Consider the following 27,651-nt stretch of genomic DNA (forward strand, 5'->3'; position numbering starts at 1 on the left):
CCAGTTTATCAACACGATTGTATTTTCTTTTTCTCTTTAATACTTTTCGAAATAATGGGAATTTGATAGAAAATATAGATAACTTTGAAGCGCGGTGACAGGCAAAATATCAAATACTCGTGATGACAAAAATCCTATCATCTTTATTGAAAAATACTATATGTGATAATACATTTGTCTCATTTCGATATTGCGTTCTGCTTCTTTAGTGATTTAGTTTTTATTTCATCATGAGTGACAAAGCTCGTCCTTTCATGATATTTTTTCAGTTTCGGAATATAAAGAATTCACAATTGAGGGCTGAGTTGAGACAAAATAACGAGTTTTCAAGCGTGGTTTTGCCATAACTCTCATTTTTCTTCGTATGAACTATGAAACCCAAAAAATAGCGAAAAAAACTTCATATTTGGTTGCAAATTACTAATATTTGGAATTGGATTTTGGTTTCAACGTAATATCTATCTTTCGTTACCTGTTACGACAATTTCAAAACGTTCTGGTAGTTGTTGACTTTATTCTGAAATTCCTAAAACCCGATCACATATGTGGGGCCAGATGTGCGCAAATGCATAGAGGATCACGGCAGTTTGCAGGAGTAGTTTCCTATAGGGGACCATGTTGCCAGACTTGGCATACCCTATGATTCGCATTGTCGAAGTTGCGGAGAGGACGGAGAAGCCCTCAGGCAATTCTCTTTGCGATTGATCGGCTCTAGTTAGAGCCAGGTTGCGGACACTATGCATACAATTCAAACAGATATATTGACAAAATTTTTAGTTTGTTATTCTCAATTACCTATTCTTCGTATTGACTGATAATTTCTTCGACAAAGATTATAGATCTTACTCTACCTTGCTCACTGGGATGAATTGCCTGACACGGTACTGTTGTTGCTGAACTCAGGTTGCTTTTTCTCGGGAACTATTATTCGCGATAGTATTCCTTTATGTTTTAGCGTTTGCTATTCTTTCTCACAATCTCTGTAATTAGCCTATAATAACTTTGGGGAAGAAGTTTTGTTTTTTTTTTTGTTTTTGACATTTCAATGACATATGTTCATTAGCAGATTTTATACAGCTTCGCTTTTGATTTCAACAATTTTGCTTGTGGCCTAATTCTTGGTATATTAAGTTGTTAATATTTCTCAATGCATATATTAAATTCCATTTCGAGCAAATTTTGTTTACATTTTCATTGTTGTCGAACGTGAACATAAGCAGTGGAAGTTTTTTTTGTTATTTCCCCTTTTTTATTAGAAATTCGATCTTTTTTCAGTATTTTCATTCCACCTAGAATTTTGAAATCCTCTCTCCTCTCAGGTCTTCTAGAATCTCATCTTTTTGACAAGTTAGTTGGCATTCCCTAGTCATAACCGTCCATGCCCAGCTTTTTCGAGAGGATCCAGCGTCTGTATTATGCAAAGTATATACATTATTGTTTAGAGCAATTATTGAGTATTGTTTAAACATCCATCGGTGGGACATGTCTCACTTCACAGTTTTCACTGCGCTTTGTCAAATTATTAATAGTGAGTATTCTGCCTTTTTTCTTAGAAGCTTTTCTTATTTGCAGTTAGTTTCCCTAGCTAGTTCTTCTAATCTGTGCTATCCTGTTGCTTTTTCTTCCCTTGTTTTTATTTAGATTTTTTCTGTACTTTGGTTTTTAAGGTTTTGTGTAAACACAAAACCTTATTAAAATCGGTTTACTGTCTGTCTGTCTGTCTGTCCGTCTTGTTTTTTTTTTTTTTTTTTTTTTTTTTGAGGAGGTGGAAATCTTCAAAAGACACTGGTCTGGACACACCAGCGTGTGGGATTTTTACCCACTAAAACCACCCCCGACTCCCTCCCTGCCCCGCGGAACCACCATAAAGTATTACATCACGGGGCGGAGTCAGCTCACTCTAGCTTAATCCCCTTTCTTCTATACGCGGCGCACGTGACCGCGTTTTTCTCCTTTCCTCTGCCTTTCGCAATTTATCTTGAATTGATGCGATCATGAAGTTGACCGCATCCCAATTCTCTTGATGTGCTAGCATTTTCGGCACCAGATTTTCTGGTACCAGCACCTCTCCTAGAGTCTCCTCTAGGTTCCTCCTTTCTTCCACAAATCTCGGACAGTGGAAGAATACATGCTCTGGGTCCTCTGGGACTCCATCGCAATTTGGACAGTCGGGTGAGGTCTCCAATTTAAACCTGTGAAGGTATTGGAGATATCCTCCATGTCCCGTGAGAAACTGGGTGAGATTATAATTAACCTCACCGTGTCGTCTCTCCAACCACTCCTTGATGGCAGGAATGAGCCTGTGAGTCCACCGACCCTTTCCCGAGCGTTCCCACCGCTCTTGCCATCTATTCCCACCGCTCTTGCCATCTATTCCCACCGCTCTTGCCATCTAATTTGGTAGAAAGGTGGGAATTGTGAACGCTCACGCATACAGTGAGTTACATCCTTTTACGACGAATTTAAGGGGGGTCCCCATACATGCAAAAGGGGGGTGTAAATTTTTTTTTCATCAGATATAGTCATGTGGGGTATCAAATTAAAGGTCTCAGTTAGTACTTTTCGAAGCCGGTCTTAGTTTTGGCATTTGTTAGAAACGTGGGGAGTGCGGGGGGTTGAAAGTGATTATTCCTTTAAGGGGGCCATCCTCAGAAACTACCAAACCGAAAAATCTGAAAAAAATCAGGAGGCTGCCACTATATGGTGCCTAGGCTCCGAAATACCTTCCATGGTAATATCCGCACAAATAAAGTTAATAATAGTACATTACTATAATTTTTAGTAATTGGCTGCAAAACCCCCCTTAAGTTCATCCTAGCACCACGACATTTCACAACAATATAGAGTATAACATAGAGCATGATCGTACGAAGTTTGGTGGAAATCGCACTATTACTAACAAAGTTATGATACGTCAAAGTTGTGGCTTCTTCGCAAATTCAAGACTATGAATGTCAATATCATCCGAAAGTGGATATTCTCACATAATATATGCATATATTACATGCTACGTACTAAGAAATACACAAAACCTTTCGTACCTGAAGCGTCCAGCTTCCGGTTTCCCGACTTGTTTTTACGGTTCATTCTAGCTAAATGCCACCTAGTAGAATTATTAAGAAGTTGCATGCACAATAAACATCAGCATTGTGGAACAAGGCTTACAATGGGTCTTATTCGGGAAAAATACTTCATCCCTGTATTGCAGCAGCTAATGAAAAAGGCGTTGAGGAGCCGTCTGCGCAGCATTCGTATGAGAGAGAAAACTTTGGCTCCTGAAGTGAAAGACCTACCCGCGAATCGAGTAAATCTATCGGAGTCGGGGGATCGCCTCCTACAAAACAGTGTCTATTGGTTCACGAGCTCCTGAGGTGGTTTTGGAAACGGTTTGTCGGCGATTATATGGGGCACTTGACAACCTACAAATGGAAAAACCCTAACCGTCAGTTGACGCATGGGGAGTTGGGGAATATCAAGGACCTAAGTGCTCATCTCCTAAATTGGAAAATCGCTCAAAAAACCGACTCTACCAAACGTTTCAACTCCGCCCGCGTAGGATCAGGTATAGTCTCTAATTCGTGGTTCGGCCCAGATAGTCGCTTCGTCTCCCGAGTTATTGTTTCAGCCTTAAACACATTCCCCACCTTGGGAAAGGTCAAAAGCAAAGGAGTATCGCAGCGTTTATAACTAACTTATTGCCAGAAAATGCTATATCGTAGTCTATTGAATTGAAATACGCTATTGCTACAGCGGTGAATCTCACTGCGAATTTGAATCTTACCCAAGTACTCGCTGGATGAATCTCGAAAGCCCCGGCTGGCAGTTCTACGTCCGGAGGACGATGCTAGTGACTTACATAACCGGTTGTCGTATTCAGCAAGTTCTGCTGTAGACCGCAAATCGTGGAATGCTATAAGGATTGAAAATTCAGAAATCTGTTGCTTCAGAATAGATTTTTTTTGCCTAATGAGTTCGTTAATATGTCCTTCCAGTTGATGGTAGTTTAGCTCGGCTATATTTAACATGATAGAGACAATTTTTTCTTGCCGTTGCCTCATTGCTTCCAACTCTTGCCTAATCATGGTGTGGCGCGGCAGGATTCGCGACATTCGAAATTTATTTCGAATGTCACGAATACCAGCGGACAGATGACGTCACCGGCGCTCTCCATTCAGTTCAGACCTCGCTGCAAGAGTGAAGAACAGAGTAGGTGACGAGAAACGTCAGATAAAAAAAATAATAATAATAAGAAAAAAAAACAGTTCGCAGTCATTGTGAGAAGAACGAGTTTCGTGCAGAAAGAAAACAGTTACAGACGGAAATCAGTATAATTTCTAATATCTCGGAGTTATAATAAGAGTACTTTCTTGAAATTGTGTATTGAACTTTGTAAAATACGAAAAACATGTCAGAAACCTATTTCGAAGAATAAAAGCTCTTAAATTTGTCAAAAGGAAATGAATACAGAGCTCCTAAAATGGCATGACAGCCTAAATATGTAGGTGACAGCCTCTGCAGAGAATATCGCAGGGAGGTATTTGAAGGTCGCACGTTTAGCTCGACTCTACAGTAGAAGCGGATGAAATCTTGACTTACGCCGTCTGCTACCTTCTTATTCGCAAGTTGTAAACTCTCGCCGTGCTCTCGTACCTAATCCTTGACTTGATGATCGCAGATTTTCTAACAGACTTATGATGGGGCAAAATGTCACGTGTGTCTCAGACGACTTTAAAATCCAAAGCGGAGTCCTTCGGGGTTGCATCTTTTCGCCAATATTATTTTTTCTTGTTAACGATGACGGTCTAAATGTAACCTTGCTCCAAGGACGTGGAGGGCTTCAGTGGATCAGCATCTTCCCTCAAACTCCACGGTTACGCTGATGACATCTGTTTGCTCTCTCATCAAGTCACCGTGGCCAAATCTCCAACGTAAACACCAACAAACCAAGATGCTCAGTCTGATCGGTCATCACAGTCTTGCTAACTGCATTAATAGCCAGCGCATTGAAGGCGTTTTTACATGTAGGATGGGTGCTTTCTGCCGAGGGTGCATCAAACTTGATGTCGTTCGACGCATAAACAGTGCTAGATCCACCTTCGCTGCCTTGTCTAAAGTTTGGAAATGCACTTATCTCAACACCAAGATCAAGTTGAGATTGTTCTGTGCTAGGACGAATGGAATTATGTCAAGATAGTCGACGAGTGAACCGCCCCAGGAAAACATGGTACAGAACAGTGGAGCAGGAGTTCAAACGTCTTGGATAGTTCCGGAGAAGGTTGTCGGGAAACCGTGTACGATGGCACGTAGATTATTGACGTGCTATGCCTTTTTAAGGGGTGATGATGTGAGGTTAACTAACAAATCTTCCCTCTGAAGTTGTTTGCATAGGGGTTTACCATATTAATTTATTTATACCAAGGCAGAATCAAAATTTCCATCGCAGCCAAGGTTGTTTTTATTTGTTGTCATTCATGGCCCGTCTTTGCATCTGTGGACTATAATCCTTAAGCGCTGCTTGTTTTCATCTACACTCCCTTTTTTAAGGTTTTGTGTAAACACAAAACCTTATTAAAATCGGTTTACCGTCTGTCTGTCTGTCTGTCTGTCTGTCCGTCTGTCTGTCTGTCTGTCCGTCACACGCATTTTTCTCGGAGACGGTTATAGCGATTGACACCAAATTTGGTAGAAAGGTGGGAACTGTGAACGCTCACACATACAGTGAGTTACATCCTTTTACGTTGAATTTAAGGGGGGGTCCCCATACATGCAAAAGGGGGGTGTAAATTTTTTTTTCATCAAATATAGTCATGTGGGGTATCAAATTAAAGGTCTCGATTAGTACTTTTCGAAGCCGGTCTTAGTTTTGACATTTCTTGGAAACGTGGGGAGTGCGGGGGGTTGAAAGTGAACATTTCTTTAAGAGGGCCATTCTCAGAAACTACCAAACCGAAAAATCTGAAAAAAATCAGGAGGCTGCCACTATATGGTGCCTGGGCTCCGAAATACCTTTCATACCGATATCTGTTCAAATAAAGTTAATAATAGTATATTACTATCATTTTTTGTAATTGCCTGGAAACCCCCCTTAAATTCATCCTAGCGGCACGAAATTCTGCAGTGATGTAGGCCATAACGTAGAGCATGATCGTACCAAGTTTGATGGAAATCGCACTATAACTAACAAATTTATAATACGTTGAAGTTGTTGCTTCTTTGAAAATTGAAGACTGTGAATGTCAATATCACCCGAAAGTGGATACTCTCACATAGTATATGGATATATTACGTGCTGCGTACTAAGAAATACACAAAACCTTTCGTACCTGAAGCGTCCAGCTTCCTGTTTCCCGACTTGTTAAATGTTTTTCTCGAAACTGAATATTGAAAATCTGCTGCCGCCATAGTCCTAAATCTATCCAACGAAATCCTTTGAAATTTTCACGACTTATTCAAAACATATTTCTAGGGTCCGCAAACTAGGATAATTGCGATTCATTCAGTCGTTTTTAAGGTTTTGTGTAAACACAAAACCTTATTAAAATTGGTTTACCGTCTGTCTGTCTGTCTGTCTGTCTGTCTGTCTGTCTGTCTGTCCGTCTGTCTGTCTGTCTGTCTGTCTGTGTGTCTGTCTGTCTGTCCGTCACACGCATTTTTCTCGGAAACGGCTGCAGCGATTGACACCAAATTTGGTACAAAGGTGGTAACTGTGAACGCTCATGCATACAGTGAGTTACATCCTCTTACGTCGAATTTAAGGGGGGGTCCCCATATATGCAAAAGGGGGGTGTAATTTTTTTTTTCATCAAATATTGTCATGTGGGGTATCAAATTAAAGGTCTTGGTTAGTACTTTTCGAAAACGGGCTTAGTTTTGACATTTGTTGGAAAGTTGGGGAGTGCGGGGGGTTGAAAGTGACCATTCCTTTACGGGGGCCATTCTCAGAAACTACCCAACCGAAAAATCTGAAAAAAATCAAGAGGCTGCCACTATATGGTGCCTGGGCTCCGAAATACCTTCCACACTGATATCTGCACAAATAAAGTTAATAATAGTATATTACTATAATTTTTAGTAATTCGCTGCAAAACCCCCCTTAAGTTCATGCTAGGACGACGAAATTTCGCAACAGTATAGGGTGTAATATAGAGTGGTGGAAATCGCACTATTGCTAACAAAGTTATAATACGTCAAAGTTGTCGCTTCTTTGCAAATTCAAGGCTATAAATGTCAATATCATTCGAAAATGGATATTCTCACATAATATTGTATATGCATATATTACGTGCTACGTACTAAGAAATGCACAAAACCTTTCGTAACTGAAGCGTCCAGCTTCCGGTTTCCCGACTTGTCTTCAACTTACATCAGTGTGATTTTGGTTACTGTTCATTAAATTCTTCTCAGTAAAGGATTATTACATAGAATTATATTTCAAAAAGTCGACAACTCCATAACCCCTTTCATATGTAATGTTTTGCAAATTAAAAGCTGCATTCATGGCGCGATCTCTCAATTTGTATCTCATTAAATTGTTTTGTTTGTATAGCGGATGATAGCGAAAGCACCTTGGAATGATTTTAATCTGAATCATTTTGAAAGGCAGGGTGGGGGCGGGGTGTGCTGAAAGCGACGGTGAAGTGCATATTTGCTCGCTTCATTGATAAGAAAACTAAAGAAATTATGTTGGCTTATTTTAGTTCTTGAACTCAACAACTGAGATAATACCCTGCACTAATTTTAAAATAGAATTTGTAAAGTGGTATGTCGTCGCGTGTTATTTATTTTTAAGTCTATTAGACTATGGTGTGATACTCAGCAGTTTCATTTGAAGAAGTAGATGCGCGGATATTTCAAGGTCGATATTGGAGAATGTTTTCCAAGTGTAAGCGAATCCCTGAAGTTTTCAATCATTTGTCTACTCAATTGTTTTTGGATCCTGCTTCATTTACTGTTTGTAGCCGTCAATTTAATTGATTACTTTTATAAATTACATCAATTTCTTTTAAAAGATGTCATTCTGAGAAAACAATCTACTGACTAAAAGTATTTTTTCTGTTCAATAATTAATGCCATAAACCTTTCTGCCTATATGAACTGACATTTAGCAGATTGATTGATTCGAGCCCACATTCACAGTCGAAAGTGAATAATGATTGACTGGAGGTAAAGAAATTTAATGTTAAAATAATGGGACACGAACTGGTGAGATTACAGTTAACTTAATGTGTAGCTGTTTGATGACGTTGACTATGAATCCTTGCTTGCATAGTTCAAATCTCTGCTGTAGACACAGATACATTTGACTGGTAATTATCTTTCAGAATAGAAGGAAAACTAGCCTTCCAAATTACATTTTATCAACATTATGGGGGGAAAAAAGAACAGGTCATTGACTTAAAAACAATTTGTAATTGTAATTCTGTAAATAATTTGTTTTTTAAAAGACCAGTCAAATAGCCTCGTAAGATAGAAGACCATGATTGACCATGGCAATGAAAATCAAGATAATTTTCCTTGCTTAGTTATACTTTTTGTTGTTTAGATGATTCATATTATAGAAATAAAAGATTATTCTTTTAACTTAGAAGGCATTTACTTTTTAATTCTGTATACGTCACTTTTTGGCAGCGAAATACTATTTTTTTTCAAGCGTTCTGCAAATCGCACTTTCAAAGGGGGTATCTGACTTGCAAAATAGTCGTGCCTTTATATGCTTATGGAAAATAAAAAAAAAAGATTTAAAAGAAAGCAATCTTTTATTGCTGGAATTTTTATATTTAGCTGCAGTTAAAATTGAAGTAAAACTCCATTATATTTACGTATAGCTATGGATATTCTGCCAACTATTGCCCCGCCTACCTAAAAGAACGAAACTTTTACACTGTAATTACCCATCATGCCATCATAAAAACTCTTTCAAATAACCATTTGTGAATCAAATATTTGAAGTCATGACATTAGAACTAGCAAATAAAAGGGCATTCTAATTGTATTTCTAAGGCAGCACTTCCACCTACATTCGCCTACTGAAATCCATTGTTCGATGAAACATGAGAATATATCAATTATTTTCATATTGAAGCAAGTAAATATCTTGTTTCCCATTGGACCTTTGAAAATTCGTCCTTCGTAATGTCGCATTTATATCATTGCCCAGAAGACTGCTCAATTAGGGGGTAAATGCCTCATAAGCTCAAGCCTGAATTGATTCCAAGATGTTGGTTCCTATTTTTTTCTTGTTTTCTTGGGAAAAAATAAATCGAGCAAATAATCATTTCTCGGGAGACTGCTCATAGCAATTTGTCGGGTTATTTTGATGAAAGTGGAACTTATGGCATGTGTAGCTTGTGATTTATTCAAGTTGTCTGTAATTGGTATAATTAGAGGGTTGATAGATGAAGATAATTTCAAGATGATATTTATTAAGTGCGGAGGTAGTTGATCCATAATAGAGCAATTGTTGGACAACAGTTCTTTTATCGCCTACAATCTTCTTCCACTGCAGGATTTTTTATATTAAAAAAGCGTGACTTGACAATATCTACATTGTAGGTAGCTAGCTGCCCACATTCATTGGATTTTTTGCACTGCCAAAAAGGGACGAAACCGCAAGTTGTTTTTAGAAAAATTGACTGCTTGTTCAAAATAGGGAGACCAAAACAGTGCGAGAAAGTTTCTTTCCAATTCGGTGCACGGATCACGGACACCTCGTGACTGTCCCAACCCCAAGATGAAAAGTTCATAGGATTGTTGGCGGCTAGAGTGGTAGTCATTGAAAAGCTGCTGAAATGAATGTGGTTCCAGCTAAAATTGCATATTTAATCTAATATTGTTCAAGAGAAAACTCCGGGCTAGGGTCAATTCTCCCTTTCCCCCTATCGACATGTTAGCTGATCCTATAATATCCGGTCCTTGTAGCTTTCTGCTTATCTCTTTGTTCACAAGAAAACAATTGGACCCAAATGTGTAAAGAGTTTATTTTAAGTTCTACAGAAATATGTGTTTGGCAGTTTACTAGTAACTTCCAGCCACAATGTTGCCTTATTTAGTCGCCACAAAGTATAACAATATGTTAGCAAGTAATCCTGGCCCTAGGAGTGGTAGCCGCTCTGAATGGTTACATAGTGCAACTCCTGCAATGTTTGCAAACCTCTCATGCGAACTTATTTTTTATTTTTCCGGGAAACTGAGATTTTTTCTGGAAAATGAAAGAGGAATACCAAGATAAGCATACATTTATTAATGCCGTTGAGCCTTAAATCACCAGTCCGATTTTTGAAAAATGTTAAACAACGCTTTGACGTTCTCATTGCTCTTGAAGTTGTTTTTGTTTAAATGAAAAGGATAAAGGAGAAGCTCAGTCTATAGTGGTTCATTGTACACGACACCCCATCTAACGAAATATTCCAAATTACTTTTGCTCAAAAATTTGGTGAAAAAAAGCAAGAAAGGAAATAATCTTTCCTATTCTGCACTTACAGATGTCCAGCTAGCCAGTCGTAGTGCTCACAATACTTCTCTTTCTACTTTACCACAGGATAATCTCTTCATTACGTTTTTAAGGTTTTGTTTGCAAAAAAAAATCGGTTGAATGTCTATCTCTCTGTCGGTCTGTCACATGTACTTTTCTCAGAAATGGTTATACCGTTTGACACGAAATTTGGGAAGAAGGTGGGAACTGTGAACGCCCAGACATGCAGTGAGTGATATCCTTCTACGTTCAGATTTAGGAGGGGTCTCCATACATGCAGGGATGTAAAATTTTTTTTTCACCGAATATAGTCATGTTGGGTATTAAATGAAAGGTCTACTTTTCGATGCCGGTCTTAGTTTTACCATTTGTTAGAAAGGCGGGGAGTGGGAGGGGTCGAAAGTGATGATTTCTTGAACGGACCCATTCTCAGAAACCACTCAACTGAAAAATTTGGAAAAAACCATGAAGCTGCCTCTATATGGTGCTTAGGCCTTAAAATACTCTCAATATCGATATCTGCTCAAATTAAGGTCATAATAGTATATTACCATATTTTTGGGAAAATTGAGTAAAAACCTCCTTAATCCTAGAGTTATAAAAGTTTGTAGTAGTATAGAATATAAGAGGAAGCATGTTATCCCCAAGTTTGATCAAAATCTAACAAAGATACAGTAGCTCAAATTTGACTTTACCGTGTAAATTTACTGCAACTAAATATCAATATCACACTGAAGTGAGTAGTCTGACATGTTAAATGCATATACATAACGGGCTATGTACAAATGGGACAGTTCTGCACTCAAATATACTCACAGAAGAAACAAAAGAAACCTTTCATACCTGAAGCGCCGAGCTTCCGGTTTTCCGACTTGCTTAATTATGTCACGAGAAGTTTGGTGTGCATGACGGCATTTAGTCTCCGCCACTTATCCTTATGGAAACGGTGCTTCCACTTTTTGATGGTAGCATTTGGCAATTGAAGTCAAAATATTGGTTCTGGTTTTGTCATGAGAGATATTAAATCCTCTTTTATCAAGGCATCCGTATTGAGTCTTAATATAAAGTTCAAACAAAGGTTCCTGAACGATTTTCGGAGTAATCAGGAGACTGCTCAATGTCTTCATTACTGCTTGATTACCGCTGCAGATCGTTATGCAATCGTCCATTCAGGTTGTCTCCCTTAGAATCGCTTATATTTTAGAGTGTCCAGAAATGGTTTGCCAAATTCTATTCCAGAGATACGAGTCTCGAAGGTAAATCCCCAGCGGTCAGCCCACCGAGGTTGATTCGAATGATCAAGGCACTGCAGAAGCAAAACCGGACGCTTAAAATGCGAGAGATTGCGGAGACACATAAAATAGATTATGGAATCGTTCAAAGACATTTTGTATTAGCTTTCCTAGATGTCTGGCCTCGATTTTTGCGGCACAAATTGACCAAGGAGAATCTGGCCAATCGCATGTCCATCTGTAATTCACTACAGAAGCGGCAAGAAAGCGACCCGAATCTCAAGGGAATAGTTGGGAACCGCTAACGAGCTGCCGTATGCCACCTTCAAAGCCATCCTCTGTATGAAAAAGACTTCTTTCGTTTCAGATCATCCAAAGTGTTAAAAAATAATAGACCAGCTTATAAGAAAAAAGACAACAACTGAGGCGTGAATTGCAACAGTTAGATCGCCGAACTCGAAAAAGAGCCACAACAAGCGTTGAAAAAGGAGAAACTTAAAGATCTTGTGTTTTCTTGAAAATCTATCACCTGTTTCGACCACAAATTATTGGCTTTAGAGAGCGGTGAAGAAGCTCAATAGGCCAATCTTGCGCGATTTTATTACGAGCAAAATGTTCCAAGAACTGCCGAGACCTGCTCACTCAACTGACACACATACGGCTACTTTCCGAAATGCTCGAAATTGTAGCAAATAACGATGATCCTGAAGGAAGGTAAAGTTTCTATGCTCGTCACGTCCTATAGACCGATAAGCCTGCTTCCCTCACTATCGAAGCTATTCGATAAACTTCTACTATTCAGGCTACAACAACACTTGGACGAAAAGGGGGTTATTCTTTCTCACCAGTGCGGATTCAGAAGAAAGCATGGAACTGTTGAACAAGTTCATCGAATAGCCTTCGAAATAAGATGTGCTTTGGAAGGTAAAAAGCTCGGCCGTGTTCTTTGAGGTCTGGCATAAAGGTCTCATCTACAAAATCAAGCAAAAACTAACTACGAATATCTATAAGATTCTCGAGTCGTATCTGACTGATAGCAGATTTGTTATTAAACAAAAAACTTTCACATCACGGGAGTGTAACACTAAAGCGAGAATACCCCAAGGTATGATAGTGTCAGACAGAAGGCTTACTCGCAAAAAAAATATTGAGGCCAAAAAAACTCAAGTCAACCTAAAATTCAAAATTCTACTCAACAAAATCTTCCCTTGGAATTCAAAGTGCCGATATATAAACCAGGCTTTGTTTTTAATTTAAGATTTGATTAATTTTTGTTATTTTCTATGTAGTAGAAAGGTCCAAAAATGAATGCGATGCAATAAAAAAAAAAGAAAAAAATTCAACCTTCGAAAGGTTTTTTAAAATTTTTAAACCGGTTCATTGTCTGTCTGTCACACGGCGTCTGTGTGTCACACGCACTTTTCTCAGAAGCGGCTGTACCGCTAGATACGGAATTTGGCAAGAAAGTTGTAACTGTGAACGCCCATGCATATAGTGAGTAACATTTTTTACGTTCCAGGTTCCAGGGGGATCCCCATAAATACAAAGGAAGGTGTACATTTTTTTCACTGAATATAGTTATATATTTTCAGACTTTGGTATGAAAAGTATCCCAGCCTTCTATCAAAAGATAGGCACATAGCCCAAAGGAAGACGAGTAGTGTCCGGATGGCTCAAGTGATTAGAGCGCTGACGGAAGGTTGCGGTTCAAATCTTATTGGTAGCAGAGGGATTTGTTATCGTGACTGGAGGTCGGATACTAGTCAACTCAGCTGAGAATGAGTAAATAAGTCAAATCAGGGTAATAGTCTCGGGCGAGCGCAATGGTGACCACATTGCCTCCTACAGTGCCACATAGTGCTGTAGTGTACCGTTACGGTCTTCAATAAAGTGCCCTAACACACTTAAATGCCCTGATCTAATATGTATTATTGCGCCAAAGATTATTATTATTATTAAGACAAGTAGGAAAGCTATTTCCTATCAGACACCCTAGGTGCTCTATACCCTCCTGGAGCCACGCTGGAAAGATGTCATCCATACCAGGTGCTTCGAAATCCTCCATGGATGCTGGTAATCTCTGCTTTCCCAGTGTTTCAGTATCTTTTGCAACATTTAAGGTTTAAGGCCTGTTTTTGGTTTTAAAAGAATCTGGCTTCACACTCGAGGGAGCTAATTCATCGGATTTACCTCAGGTAATAGGGTAAGCCTCCACATAGTATTTTAAAAGTGTGCGATTCGGAGTTTCGAATTGAGTTTCTATCGTCAAAGGAGTCCTTAGTCGCCCAGGAAGCTGGGCTTTATTGTCAATAAGTTCAGTGAACTTTTCGCTCAGCGATACTCCGATGCGATGAGTGAAATGTAGGGAAACTGAAACAATTCAAGTGAAAAATACTGGGTCACAAGGAAGAAGCACAAAAATCTTGTCTGCCTTACTAAGATCTTATAATTCCAGGTGCTCCATTTGCTTTTTATAGTTTGATCTATTTTCTTTATTTGGGTGTCATAAGCTGGCTGACAAATCTTTAACCCGTGTGCTAGTGCGCCTTATTTACCTAAAAACCCAAAGAATCCAAATAAGTTTGAAACTTAAGAAGAACTCGTACTAAAGAAAGGAAAGCAAGGAGCATGGATTAGCAATGAAAATTAAAGAAGCGGCAAAACACTGAAACACTAAATTTGTCAGCTTTTTTTTTCAATTTTCATCCTGCATTGATGTCAGAAATGTCTATAAAAAAATGATTTTTTTCGTATATACTAGTACTTCTGAGGTCACATATTACCTACTGGAATGCTAGTTCAAATATGAAAACAATAAAAAATAAACTAAACATTGAAAATTTCATATTAGATGAAATGAATACCTTTCCAAGTAAAAAGCTTCCATTCATTCTTGTTAATCGTTTATTTTCATCAGAATGAAATCATCTTACACATAATGTTTTATATTTGCTACTTAACTGGCCTTAAATATATTTTAATTTATTCAAAAAAAAAACAAAACCCCCAAAGCAAACCAGTTGCTATTCATCCATTAATCATAATTACCATCTTTAATATTTATAAGTTAATAATTTTTGCTGCCATAATGGTTGGCTTGGGTATGCATAATATGACGCGATAAATAAAGCAGTAAAAATAGAAATGAAGGTATAAATAGATAAAAAAAACATCTGCCAAATCGTCAATAGAAAGATCACTGTACAGGTGTAGAGGAGAGGTGATCTCAGGAACTTGGTATCTTTTGTTTAATGCAAATGGTAGAGTTGAATTTCTTCTTCTGAGGGAGGTTAGCTACTTGTCCAACAGTTTATATTTGAATAGGAGCAAAGATTTATGCTCCGTTAATTGACGCAAATGCGTTTAACATTTCATTTCAATTTGTTGGACCATTTCAAGATCCTTTCTTCGTACAGCTGTGACGATAATTGTAAGGCTAGTTTTGTCATCAGTTGTCACATGCGTCACACAAACAATATTTATTTGATTATTGATACGAAAGGTAGGAGAATGGTGTTCTTTTCTCGTTTGTATATAACCTTCATTCTGTTTCCATTTATCTGAAGTCGAACTTCTTTCACCGTCATACCAAGGCTTACCAGCGTTTCTTTAGAACCGAGATGTTAATGTCACCGGAACGCGCATTTACTAGTTGAACTTAAATGGTGTCGACCCTCTGTTGCCAATGGAAAGTTTTCTGATTGCATACTCAAGTGTTAAATTGAAAAGCATAGGGTTCAGTCGTTTTCTGTGTTTAACCCTGTTTGGGTTACAAACGAGTAAGTCATTGCATTCGGATGCGCTTGAGTCGTTGTCAATTTTATGAGCAGGATCAAATTCAGGAATTCAAAATTCTAGCATTATTTTCTAAAGATAGAAACCAACCTGACTAACGCGCACCGGCTTGAACTCGGATCATTTAAGAAATTGAACTGTTACATCGCATACTATCTCTTAATCACATGTCGAGTTCGCAATCCTGTATAGTACAGCGTGATAAATGTTTTTGAAAGCCTTAATATAGTTCAACATTATACTCTCCGCATTTCTTCTCATATAGCGTATGGACAATGCATTATGATCCTAATCCTCTTTTAATTAGGTTTAAATAATTTTGCGAGTGCCTGGGTTCATATATTCCTATAAACTCCCTAGGTTCATCACTTTAGGTAGTTGTGTGTGTGTGTGTGTATGGTGGGGGAGAAGCTACAGCTTCTGAGCACTCAGGCCGTGTTGGCCCATTGTACTCGCCTCCCCCGTCTAACGGAATATTCCGCATTCGTTAACGTATCGCAGGATTTCCGTTAGTGGATGTGATGTGAGTTAATTGATCTTCCTAGTCCCTGAATACCATTACAGCGAAACTTTCCGGATGCCGCGGAAGGTTCCAGGTCTATAGAGCCCCATTTTTGCTTCCCCTTCCCTCGTTCATTCGAAATATACTAATATGTTTATCTATTTGCTAAAAGTATTTTTTCTTTGGCCCAAAAACGCTTGCACTTGTTCCCTCTCTTGCGAAGACCTTCTTGGTATACCAGATATTCATTTGCTGGCTTAAACGGAAGGTATTTGCCTTACTTTCCTAGTCTGTGCATGTTGTTAATTTTTAGGTTTTATTTTTCTTCTCAAGTTTAATTAAGAGATTTAGAATACTTGTTTGATAGTTAACGCATCTATTTTTGGTCCTGGGAAAAGGAATTTAACATAACATAGTAACCGTTGTCAGTGCTATTTCTGTGAATATTAGTTTTGGTTTTTCAGTTTGACCGAGCAAAATGCCGAAACCGACCAAGACGAGCCGACCCTGCTTCTGAAAGGGACAAAGGCTGAAGAAGGAAAAGAAGATTTTTCACTTTTCTATCCTGAAGACAAATTAGATGGAACACGGAAATGTATCCGAGGGCCTTTTATGCTACTTTAGAATGGTTATCATTCCAATTTCCAGTGAACTGCTTGTATGGTTGTTGTTTACTGTGGACTATGGGGTACAGCAGTATTATTACTTATTTTCTATTTCAATGAGACTGTGCTTGAATGTTATTATCATCACAGCGGACGGCGAACACAAATATCTATGACCAACCGAAATGGTTTGTCGAAAGGAATTTTTTTTATGAACTTTGAGATAAAGACACCATTCAAATACTAGTTAAGTTTTGTGCAACTGGAACTCGTCGACCCCTTATTTAATAGTAAACCCTCTCTAAGGGCACCATTCGAGTCACAAAATTGCAACAACTGACTCAGCCATGTCCAGGAAAGAGATTGTTTTTGATTTAGGGCAGTTAATTATGTAGATTCCACTCTTTTCACTTTGTTGTAGGCAGTCTTTTATGAAACCCGGTTTTAGCTGCTCATTGCTGGCGTGTACCGGGACTAGGTTCAGCACTATTTTTTTCAATGTGTTGCTCCTGAGTAGATGCAGAGAAATCTTTTGTCACTTTCCTGGTCTTGACGTGGCACGCTCAGATCTGCTAGCGTCCTTCTGTCCAATTGTCTCCTTGAACGTCTAATTAGATGTTCTCTTGTCCTTGCACTGCACTCGTTCATCTTCCGGCTATCGTTGAGGTTTTAGCGTACATTTCGGTTCGTGGTCTTCAGGGTGTCCTTCCTCTCATTTGGTTCAACTCGTGGTTGTATCTGATTCGCTATTGGCCGTCTTCATGTTTAACTCCTATTATTCTCTTCAGGATTCTCCTCTGGAAGGTATTGGCCAGTTTTTTTTGGAAGCTTGTGTTAGGGTCCATGTTTCACATCCGTAGCAAAGGGTAGTCTTATTATCGTTTTTTATACTCCAGCTTTACTTTCCTGCGTATACATCATCATCAACGGCGCAACAACCGGTATCCGGTCTAGGCCTGCCTTAATAAGGAACTCCAGACATCCCGGTTTTGCGCCGAGGTCCACCAATTCGATATCCCTAAAAGCTGTCTGGCGTCCTGGCCCACGCCATCGCTCCATCTTAGGCAGGGTCTGCCTCGTCTTCTTTTCCTACCATAGATATTGCCCTTATAGACTTTCCGGGTGGGATCATCTTCATCCATACGGATTAAGTGACCCGCCCACCGTAACCTATTGAGCCGGATTTTATCCACAACCGTACGGTCATGGTATCGCTCATAGATTTCGTCATTGTGTAGGCTACGGAATCGTCCATCCTCATGTAGGGGGCCAAAAATTCTTCGGAGGATTCTTCTCTCAAACGCGGCCAAGAGTTCGCAATTTTTCTTGCTAAGAACCCAAGTTTCCGAGGAATACATGAGGACTGGCAAGATCATAGTCTTGTACAGTAAGAGCTTTGACCCTATGGTGAGACGTTTCGAGCGGAACAGTCTTTGTAAGCTGAAGTAGGCTCTGTTGGCTGACAACAACCGTGCGCGGATTTCCTCATCGTAGTTGTTATCGGTTGTGATTTTCGACCCTAGATAGGAGAAATTGTCAACGGTCTCAAAGTTGTATTCCCCTATCCTTATTCTTGTTCGTGCTTGTGTTTGACCAGTGCGGTTTGATGTTGTTGGTTGATTCGTCTTCGGTGCTGACGTTGCCACCATGTATTTTGTCTTGCCTTCATTGATGTGCAGCCCAAGATCTCGCGCCGCCTGCTCGATCTGGATGAAGGCAGTTTGAACGTCTCGGGTGGTTCTTCCCATGATGTCGATATCGTCAGCATAGGCCAGTAGTTGGGTGGACTTGAAGAGGATCGTACCTCTTGCATTCACCTCAGCATCACGGATCACCTTCTCGAGGGCCAGGTTAAAGAGGACGCATGATAGGGCATCCCCTTGTCGTAGACCGTTGTTGATGTCGAATGGTCTTGAGAGTGATCCTGCTGCTTTTATCTGGCCTCGCACATTGGTCAGGGTCAGCCTAGTCAGTCTTATTAATTTCGTCGGGATACCGAATTCTCTCATGGCCGTGTACAGTTTTACCCTGGCTATGCTATCATAGGCGGCTTTAAAGTCGATGAACAGATGGTGCAACTGTTGTCCATATTCCAACAGTTTTTCCATCGCCTGCCGCAGAGAGAAAATCTGATCTGTTGCTGATTTGCCTGGAGTGAAGCCTCTTTGGTATGGGCCAATGATGTTCTGGGCGTATGGGGCTATCCGGCCTAGCAAGATAGTGGAGAATATCTTATAGATGGTACTCAGCAACGTGATACCTCTATAATTGCTGCACTGTGTGATATCTCCCTTTTTATGTATGAGACAGATTATGCCTCGCTGCCAATCGTCAGGCATTGATTCGCTGTCCCATACCTTGAGCACAAGTTGATGAACCACTTGGTGTAACTGGTCGCCTCCATATTTAACCAATTCGGCTGTAATTCCATCGGCTCCTGGCGACTTATGATTTTTTAGCCGATGAATTGCACGGACTGTTTCTCCTAAACTTGGTGGTGGCAGTATTTGTCCGTCGTCTTCAGTTGGCGGGACCTCCAACTCGCCGATGTTCTGGTTGTTCAGTAGCTCATGAAAGTACTCAACCCATCGCTCTAATATGCCCATTCTGTCGGACATCAGATTTCCCTCTTTGTCTCGGCAGGATGAGCATCGAGGTGTATAAGGCTTCATCCTGCTGACTTGTTGGTAAAACTTCCGCGCCTGGTGCGGTTGCTCCCTGTACTTTTCTAGTTCACAGACTTGTTGGTTCTCCCAGGCTTCCTTTTTCCGTCTGTGAAGTCGCTTCTCCGCTCGACGGAGTTCGTGATAAGTCTCTGCGCGTGCCCGCGTTCTTTGAGAATGCAACATTACTCGGTATGCGGCATTCTTCCGTTCCGTTGCTAGCTTACATTCATCGTCAAACCAGCCGTTCCGACTCCTTTTGCAGCTGGGGCCAAGTATATTTGTGGCCGTATCCATGATAACGTTCTTCAGGTGGTTGTGAAGATCATTAGTTGATGCTTCATCTCCAGGTCCTCTATTGACTGCGGTTATTGCGGCATCCATTTCCCTCTTATAGGTGTCGCGGAGGGTTGTGTTGTGGATGGCTTCAGTGTTCACTCTCACCTGATTGTCAGAGGGGATTCTAGGTGGTATTGTTATTCGAGCTCGGAGCACCATGCCAACGAGATAGTGATCCGAGTCTATATTGGCCCCCCTATATGTTCTGACATTCATCAAGGCTGAGAGGTGGCGGCGTTCGATCAACACGTGGTCAATTTGGTTGAAAGTGGTCCCGTCTGGAGAGGCCCACGTATGTTTGTGGACCGCTTTCCGCGCAAACCAGGTACTTCCAACAACCATTTCGTGTGACCCTGCTAATTGAATAGTCCGCAGTCCGTTATCATTTGTTTTTTCGTATAAGCTATGGGAGCCAACGTATCGCCTGAATACGGGCTCCTTCCCTACTTGGCTGTTGAAATCCCCAAGTATGATTTTGATATCATATCTGGGACAGGCTTCGAGGGCTCTTTCTACTGCCTCGTAGAAGGTATCCTTCTCCGACTCTGCAGTCTCCTCTGTAGGGGCGTGAACGTTTATGAGGCTTATATTTCTAAACTTGCCTCGCAAGCGCAGAGTGCATAGCCGTTCGCTTATACTTTCAAAGCCGATAACAGCAGGTTTAATTTTTTGGCTGACTAAGAAACCTACTCCGAGCACATGGTTTACTGGATGGCCGCTATAATATATGGTGTAGTGGCTCTTCTCCAGGAAACCGGTCCCTGTCCATCGCATCTCTTGCAACGCTGTTACATCAGCCCTATATTGGGACAGGGTATCGGCTAGCTGCTTATCAGCTTCATCTCTGTACAGGGAGCGCACGTTCCATGAGAAAATGCGCAAATCGTTGTTCCTTTGTCGTTGCCGGGTCCGTCATTTTAATATCCGTCCTATCCGAGGCTCGTGTTGTGGCTTCGTAACGGTTGTTTTCCGTGTAGGGTTGTCAGCCCTACCCAACCCCCAACCTGGAGGACCAGTTGGTACAATTTGTCCCGTTTTTAGGCGCGGGAGACTCGCCTTCATCCTTCTCCGTCTGCAGCTTTTCGTTAAGAAAGAGCTCCCAGCGGTCACCACGTGGAGGTGGAGATAGGGTTTGGTAGTAGAGCTGTTGGTGTTGGTTCAGCAAGAATTTCCCAGGTTTTATGCTCCATCGTGGGTACCAATCCACGTTTCGCCCCGGGACCTATACTACCCTTTGACCACCTGCGTATACAACTGGCTTTTGAAATTTGCAGGACCGGGTAAAAGCTCTATTTGTAAGCTGAATTCAACGTTTTATTTCGTCAACTTCATTTCCATCTTTCATCAGTTGTACTCGTCAGTCGTTACATTTTATCTGGTGGGTGCCATTTTTCTCGTTTGCGTCATTATAGATAAACATCTCTATCATACATAGGATGCGTGATTTGCTAATTTCTACTAGTTTCAAACAGTAGCTTCCACTGAAATTTTCAAGCGTCTTTTGAACACAGACAGTTATTAAAGCCCACCTTCTCATATATCTTAATGCATTATAAACTTAACAGGTGTAAGTTAATTTATGGAAACAACTAACACATCTTGACACTCGTTGTCAATCATTGTTTAACTTTTTAATGACATTCTTATTCAAATTCAAACATGTGTAGTATCAATTGAGAGGAAACTATTGAAGGAACATATACGTGAGCACTAAGTTATGGGAATTAGTGATGATTTATGTCGAGCTGAAAAGTTTGTGATTTAATTAAGAGCCTGAGTACCTACAATTCCTAATTATTTGGTTGTACATTTGTGAGAATAATCTTATGGTTTCCTATGGTATATTAAATTAGAAATTTCGAGGCGGATTATTTTTTAGGGAACTCGTGGGCTTGCATTTTAGTATCCCAAACTTCTGAGGCGTTTCATCTGAATTTGTAATTTCGATATTTTTTGTTTTTTTTTTCATCATCAGAATATTTTTTGTCCCGCAATTTTAATAATGCCATTATCAATAATACAAGTCTATGCAGAAGGTCGCTGCTATCATTCCCCACAACCAGCTTTCTGACTTGTCATCTAAATTTTTGAATCTTTATTACCAGAGATAGCATTTTCCCATGGCAAATGTCTCTTCATGGCTTTTTGTTGTGGGATGTATTGTTTCTTGTTTTTAGGAATCAAATTTCTGCTGTATAAAGAATAAAATGAAAGACATTTTCCACCGAAATCGCAGGAAATAAACAAAAACTGGAATGGCAACAATTTGACCGTGTCCAGCCAGATATTATTTTTCTCGAATTGCATAAGACAACATTTACAAGAACTCGGAAGGTGTCATGCTAACCATTCTTATCAAAAATATAATCTGACTTTTGAAAAGAAGCATCGCTTATGGGCAAAAAATAACCATCTTGCAAACAATCAATTATAGGTTAAATGTCCTTTTTGTGGCTGGTACAATATGCGCTTTTGTTAGTGTTGTATTCAGACTTGTGTACGTTTGAATAAATGCCGACAATTTATGCATCTTTTTAGGAATTATTTTTCAATAAATAAAATCCTGTTTAATTACTTTATCGAATAAAAAATGTGACTCTTACGTGAAGCATTTACTTTCGACTTTTTAGTGATCAGTGGAAGTGTGATCAGTGTAAAATGGTGTAAAAAGTATTGTTCGATTTTTTTTAAGTGCATTAGCTAGATAACGCAAAATGTTGAAAAAGGAGAAGCCCATGTTGTCCGTTGAAGCCCTTATACAGGCACAAGGGAAGCAATGGAATCGAGCTTTTGCAGGTAATGATTATTCTAGTTTACTTTTCCAGGATAGTGAGGTGTTAATTATATTTTTAAAATCTGACTTCACCGCTATGGGGAGTTTTGTCGTTTACGTGTGTAAGAAAATTTTCAGATTTGTTTGGCATGCGTTCATGTGCTATGACAAAATATAATTTGCCTAGTCCGTCTGATGTGAATCGAAAAATGAAGAAAAATCGGAATATTTACAAACATATTTACGAGAATGGAAATCTGAACGTGCGTTTTAACACGATATTTTCACACATTTGAAAAAGGGTAACAAGTGCATTGTGAGAATGATCGCCGGGTGGATCAACCACCAACAGCGCGAACTTCTTAGGAGATCGTAGGTGGAGTTGAAGAAATACATTGCCAAGAATCGACAAAGATGGGATGTAAGTGTTGTTGAGCTGCTATACCCTATCTAGGTGTCTATGGAAACCATATATGTATATTATCCTTATCGAGTTCTTGTTATTTACTTAAAATGTTACTGCATCTGTCCAAACAATATGTCCTAGCCAAGGCAGAATGAAGGTCCAAGTGCTTTACTTGTGTATGGGCGTAGTTTCAAGTTCCTGTAGTATATTGTTTAAAATTGATTGTGTTGTCTTCTCTGTAGAGCTCAACTATGTGAAACCTCTAGTGTATCCGTCGTATATAGTGAGTGCAGACTCAGCATCTATACCACCCTATTTACAGCTTCACAATTCAAAAATCGATAATCTACACACTGCGCTTACAAAAGGTTTTTACTCACAATATGGAGGTCAAAGACAACCACACTGAAACTCGCACAAGAAACTAATTGAAAATAGTCGGGGTAATGATAGATATACCAAAAAGTGAATTTCTCAAAGTATGGACCTATGCCTTGGTTGGAAACCCCACAACAAAATTCTCCTTGAAGCTTCACTTACATGCTAATCCTTTGGGAATGCCCACAGTTGCCCAGAGTAGAATTTTATCCATCACTATCAACTAGAAGACCGAGGAGATGGCACAACCCTGGGGCGTCTCTGTAGTCACAGCTCTGGTCCGGGATTCGTGGCAGCTCCTGTTTGCTTTCGACACTGTACAAGCTACAACTGTCGCTATTTCTGATTGGAGGAAACACGGTTGTTCTCAGTGATTGCGGATTCGATAATCTCGAACGACTGGGGCTGCATAATCTTCATGCAGGGTTCTTGCTGTCGTGGAAGTGTGTCCGGGCTAGCAGCTCCAGGAGCTGATCAGAAGACTTCGTCCAGTAAGTAGCCTTCCGACTTTTTAAGAAAGGATTGGCTCCTATATCCCTTGGCCAGAATCTTTCTGCATCGTTGATGGTTTTAATTTTCAGAACCAGCCAAGTTCATTTCCTGTCAGTGCTGATAGCCGACTTATACTTTTTCAGGTTATCTTCGTATGGCTGCCAGTATTTATACCTTTAGCAGGCTCGCCGATTACTTTCTAATATTTGACAAATTTGTGTTCCATCATGATGGCAATATCTTTTTGCTGCATTTTGCAAGCAAGGGACTTTAAAGAGCATTTTGAATATCCTCTCTAGAGTCTGATGTAAATACCATTGGAAGAGAGTTTGCTGCCGATAACTTGATCAAACTTACTCCATCCCCCTGCGGTCTCTGAAATGTTAGATATCCCCTGCAGTGAGACTCGGACTAAAACCTGTTCAGCTGTTATCTGAGGAATTTCCAATGAGACAGTCTCCAGGTGTCCATCCTGAAGTCAGAATGTCAGCAAGTAGAGTGATACCAAGACCTCCTCCCGACTATCACAATTCCATAAGCAAGGGAAGTAGAACATTGGTGTATAGCCGCTGATGTAAAATAATAGGTTTTCGCCGCTGTATTTTCGTTGATTTTTATATGTACAATTTCAATGGCAAATTGAAGTATCTTGCGGCTTTCTGGACGTGACCAACAAGTTTCTCCTCACCGAAGACAGACACTTTTGGTGGCGAAGCAGTGTTCATCAATATTCGCAGAGCTCATGTTGTTCATGCAGTAAGAAGTTTTTCTGCTGACGACACCCGCTGACTCGCTGTTCGCCTGCAAGTAGATGTAGTAGCGACATGCAAGCGAGAGTAACTGACCATTATGGTCACTTTCGAGTTCGATATAGGCATACCAGCGGAAATCACACCTTGCCATAATCAACAGGAATAATCCAACCGAGGCATTGTTGATGTTTTTGTAGTACGATTTCGGAATTCGCAGGTTACTAGTCCGCAAATTACTATATTATTTAGTCGCCTTTTACGATACGGAGGGTATATTTTGAATACATTCTTAAACCCCAAACACATAGGGGACAAATTGCGAATATTTCTTGGCCATAGGTGCTGGATTGTGTTCTGATTTCTGGTATGCTCCTAGAGAAAAACCTTTTAGTTGTCATTTTCCTCTGCACCTATCTGTAGTATTTATAGCGAGGATTAATTTTTTATCTGGCAAGGAAAGCTGAGTGGTTGGAGCACAAGGCTGTCGTACGGAAGGTCGCGGTTCAAATCTCACTGGCCATAGTGGAATTTCTATCGTGATTTGACGTCGGATACCAGTCGACTCAGCTGTGAATGAGTACCTGAGTCAAATCAGGGTAATAATCTCGGGCGAGCGCAATAATGACCACATCATCTTCTATAGGGTACTGTAATCCTGTAGTGTACCTTACGGAGGTCCTGATCCAATTGGATTGTCTCGCCACAACCATTATTATTAATATCTGACATGCAGATATGCATTGGCTGATTATTGACTTCTGTGGCTCGGTATTCTTTTTGGAAAAAAAGGTCTAAGGAGCGTCAGGCTTGTCCACCTCGAGTCTCTGTTTAGAGTGGCTATTATAAGTTAGCGGCATCGAGTACAGAGCGCCTGTAGTAGTTTTTAAAGCAAGGGAACCGACACTGTCAGTTGTGGTGACTGGCTGAGGCAAGTTCTTGATTTTATTAAATATTCAGTGCTGAGCAGTCTGCCGCTGAAAGATCACTTTTGTTTGTGGAAGGTGCTGTCGGTAAACCTCCTATTACTCTTAGAGTTTCTGCTCGCATTGACAATCTGGATATAAGGGCTCAGCTCGGAAGACTGTTCAAAGATTTAACTCAAACGCTACAGTAATAACGACAAGAGCAGAAGCCATTCCTATGAAGTTGTTTTATTGTGCCTTACATTTGGGACGTTAAATCGCTAATCCACTGTTTACTTGATTGATCGATCATATTACCTCTTTCATTCCCTTTAAAATAACACGTTCCTGATTTTAGACGCTTATGACTTGGCTGAAGTGCTTAGTCTTCTCAATTTGCTAGAAATGATTGTTCCTTGTTTATAAGAAAAAGTGAAAGAATCATTATTCCCAAGTATGCTTGCAACATTTTACCACAAAACTCAAGCTATTTTATTGTCAGTAAATTATATGTAATACTAACCACGAGTATGCGGGTAATAGACTAGAACAATCTTAGACAGGTTTGCTGTAATAAATTGCTTAAATGACTAAATACTTTGCTCTGCCGTGATATCATTAATGTCGTTGTACAATTTAATGATCTCTCAGATTTACATCTGAAGCAATGAACATCAGAAAGAATCGCGGAAGTTCTGTAGTGTTAATTTACGTGTATGTACTCTCGACGTATCGTTAATTTTATTATTATGTCTGACCTGGGGTAAAAAACAAAGAACAACACATGCAACAATACAATTAGGAAAATAACAGCCTTTGACTAGATAACTATGTTCATACACGGCCAACTACGACTTTTCGCGTACCCGTGCCAGTATGGATCACACTCTGCTTATTCGAAGGTCATCACGGAAAATGGTTGTTAATTCCCCCCACAAACCTGACTACGTGCGATACCCTAGTCAAGTACTCCGTAGTTTCTGCTACCTTTGCCTGTACTCACGGTGAGTCATTTGCTGGAAGCGAAGTCATTCAAAATTCGATCACTGAAAAATCAAGCGAACTCAAAGCCCCGTTTGTGCGGGCTCATTATATCTTTTGTAGCCCCACAATACCGGATGGGCGATGAAGAGTACTAGGTTCTCTTCCTCAGTCTACCTGTGTAAATTGTCATGCCGCCCGCATTTTAGCGTGTTATGAGTGACCTCGTCATGGCGTTTGTTTACAAGATTTGGCCGTAGGCGACAGATATGATTGTTTTTTTGTTGGTATCATCTTTGAATTATCAAATATTTTTTTGGGAAGCATACGTTCTATATCAATGGATTGTTGTTCACCTGTTCTGTTGCGAAATGACTACGTCCAATTTGGTCTTCTGGCGAAAACTAGATTTACTGGACAGTTTTATATCAACTCAGACATTTTGTCATTTTGTGGAAGTATTTTGTAGTGTAACCAAATGCAGAAAACATCAACTGGAAACATTTGTGCAGGCCAAATTGTTAATGTTTCCTGCTTACACTAGATCATTTAAAAATATGATATGACAAGGACGTGGTGAATGAATTGAAATCGTCGACATAGCATTCCATCTTCTCTAAATTCCAACCTTTGTAAAGTCCTCTAGACTAAATGGCATTCAATCCAACCACCAAAAAACTTTTCATTCCAAAATTGCTCACTCCTGTTTCCAGCTACCAGTTCTGACTTAACTAACAAATATCAACACATAAGTTCTTGAAAGGTGGAATAATAAAAATCATTGCTCAAAGAAAAAGAAAAAAAAACAAACCATCTTTTTGGAGTAATTTGAATATTATCAGCACATAGTGTCAGATACAATATTTTATTGTTTATATCGTACTACGCCACAAAAATACGCGTCTAGAATTATACTAGGTAACCAACCACAGGTGAGTCAGGTCGGAGCCATCATGGTCTTGAAATAGTTTTTTGACACCTGAAATCTCAGTTAGCAGAGTAATACAACTTATTTGGTTAATAGAGAGCTATCTTAGATTATCTCGCAAATACGTCGTAAGCTTGCAAATCAATCGATTCGACGATTTCCTGTGGGCGTCTAAAATATCAAATTCGGATACCTTTTTGTAATGAGGCGAAATGAAGTTGATTGAGAGATGGACTAGCCGAAATTGGTTTGGTACAAGTTTAATCTATTCAAAGATAAATGGATTGATAAATTGTTTGATTTATGCCACATATGCCTGATTAAGTTACTCTGAAACAAACGAATTGATGATCTACTGTTTGCGATCTGTGGTGTTCGAGGGAATGTGGAAGCAGTGCTAATGGTAGTCGTACCAAGGTCGATTTGACATCG

General features: G+C 39.8%; 1 protein-coding gene across 3 annotated transcripts in view; it reads left to right on the top strand.

Moving 5' to 3' along the window:
• Positions 1 to 27,651, top strand: part of LOC119653831 (protein ultraspiracle) — a 214,683-nt gene that overhangs the window by 139,847 nt on the left and 47,185 nt on the right. The window contains exon 2 of one of the 3 annotated variants that reach the window (XM_038058873.1): positions 22,146 to 22,403. The exons of 1 other annotated variant lie outside the window; for it this stretch is intronic. In XM_038058873.1, coding sequence (XP_037914801.1) covers positions 22,322 to 22,403 — 82 coding nt within the window. In that variant the 5' untranslated portion in view covers positions 22,146 to 22,321. Of the gene's footprint in view, positions 1 to 22,130; positions 22,404 to 27,651 lie in introns of those variants that run through there. One more of the 3 variants, XM_038058874.1, reaches the window with a different exon arrangement.

This window comes from Hermetia illucens, chromosome 4 (assembly GCF_905115235.1).
Source record: "Hermetia illucens chromosome 4, iHerIll2.2.curated.20191125, whole genome shotgun sequence".
NCBI classification, from domain to species: Eukaryota; Metazoa; Arthropoda; class Insecta; order Diptera; family Stratiomyidae; genus Hermetia; species Hermetia illucens.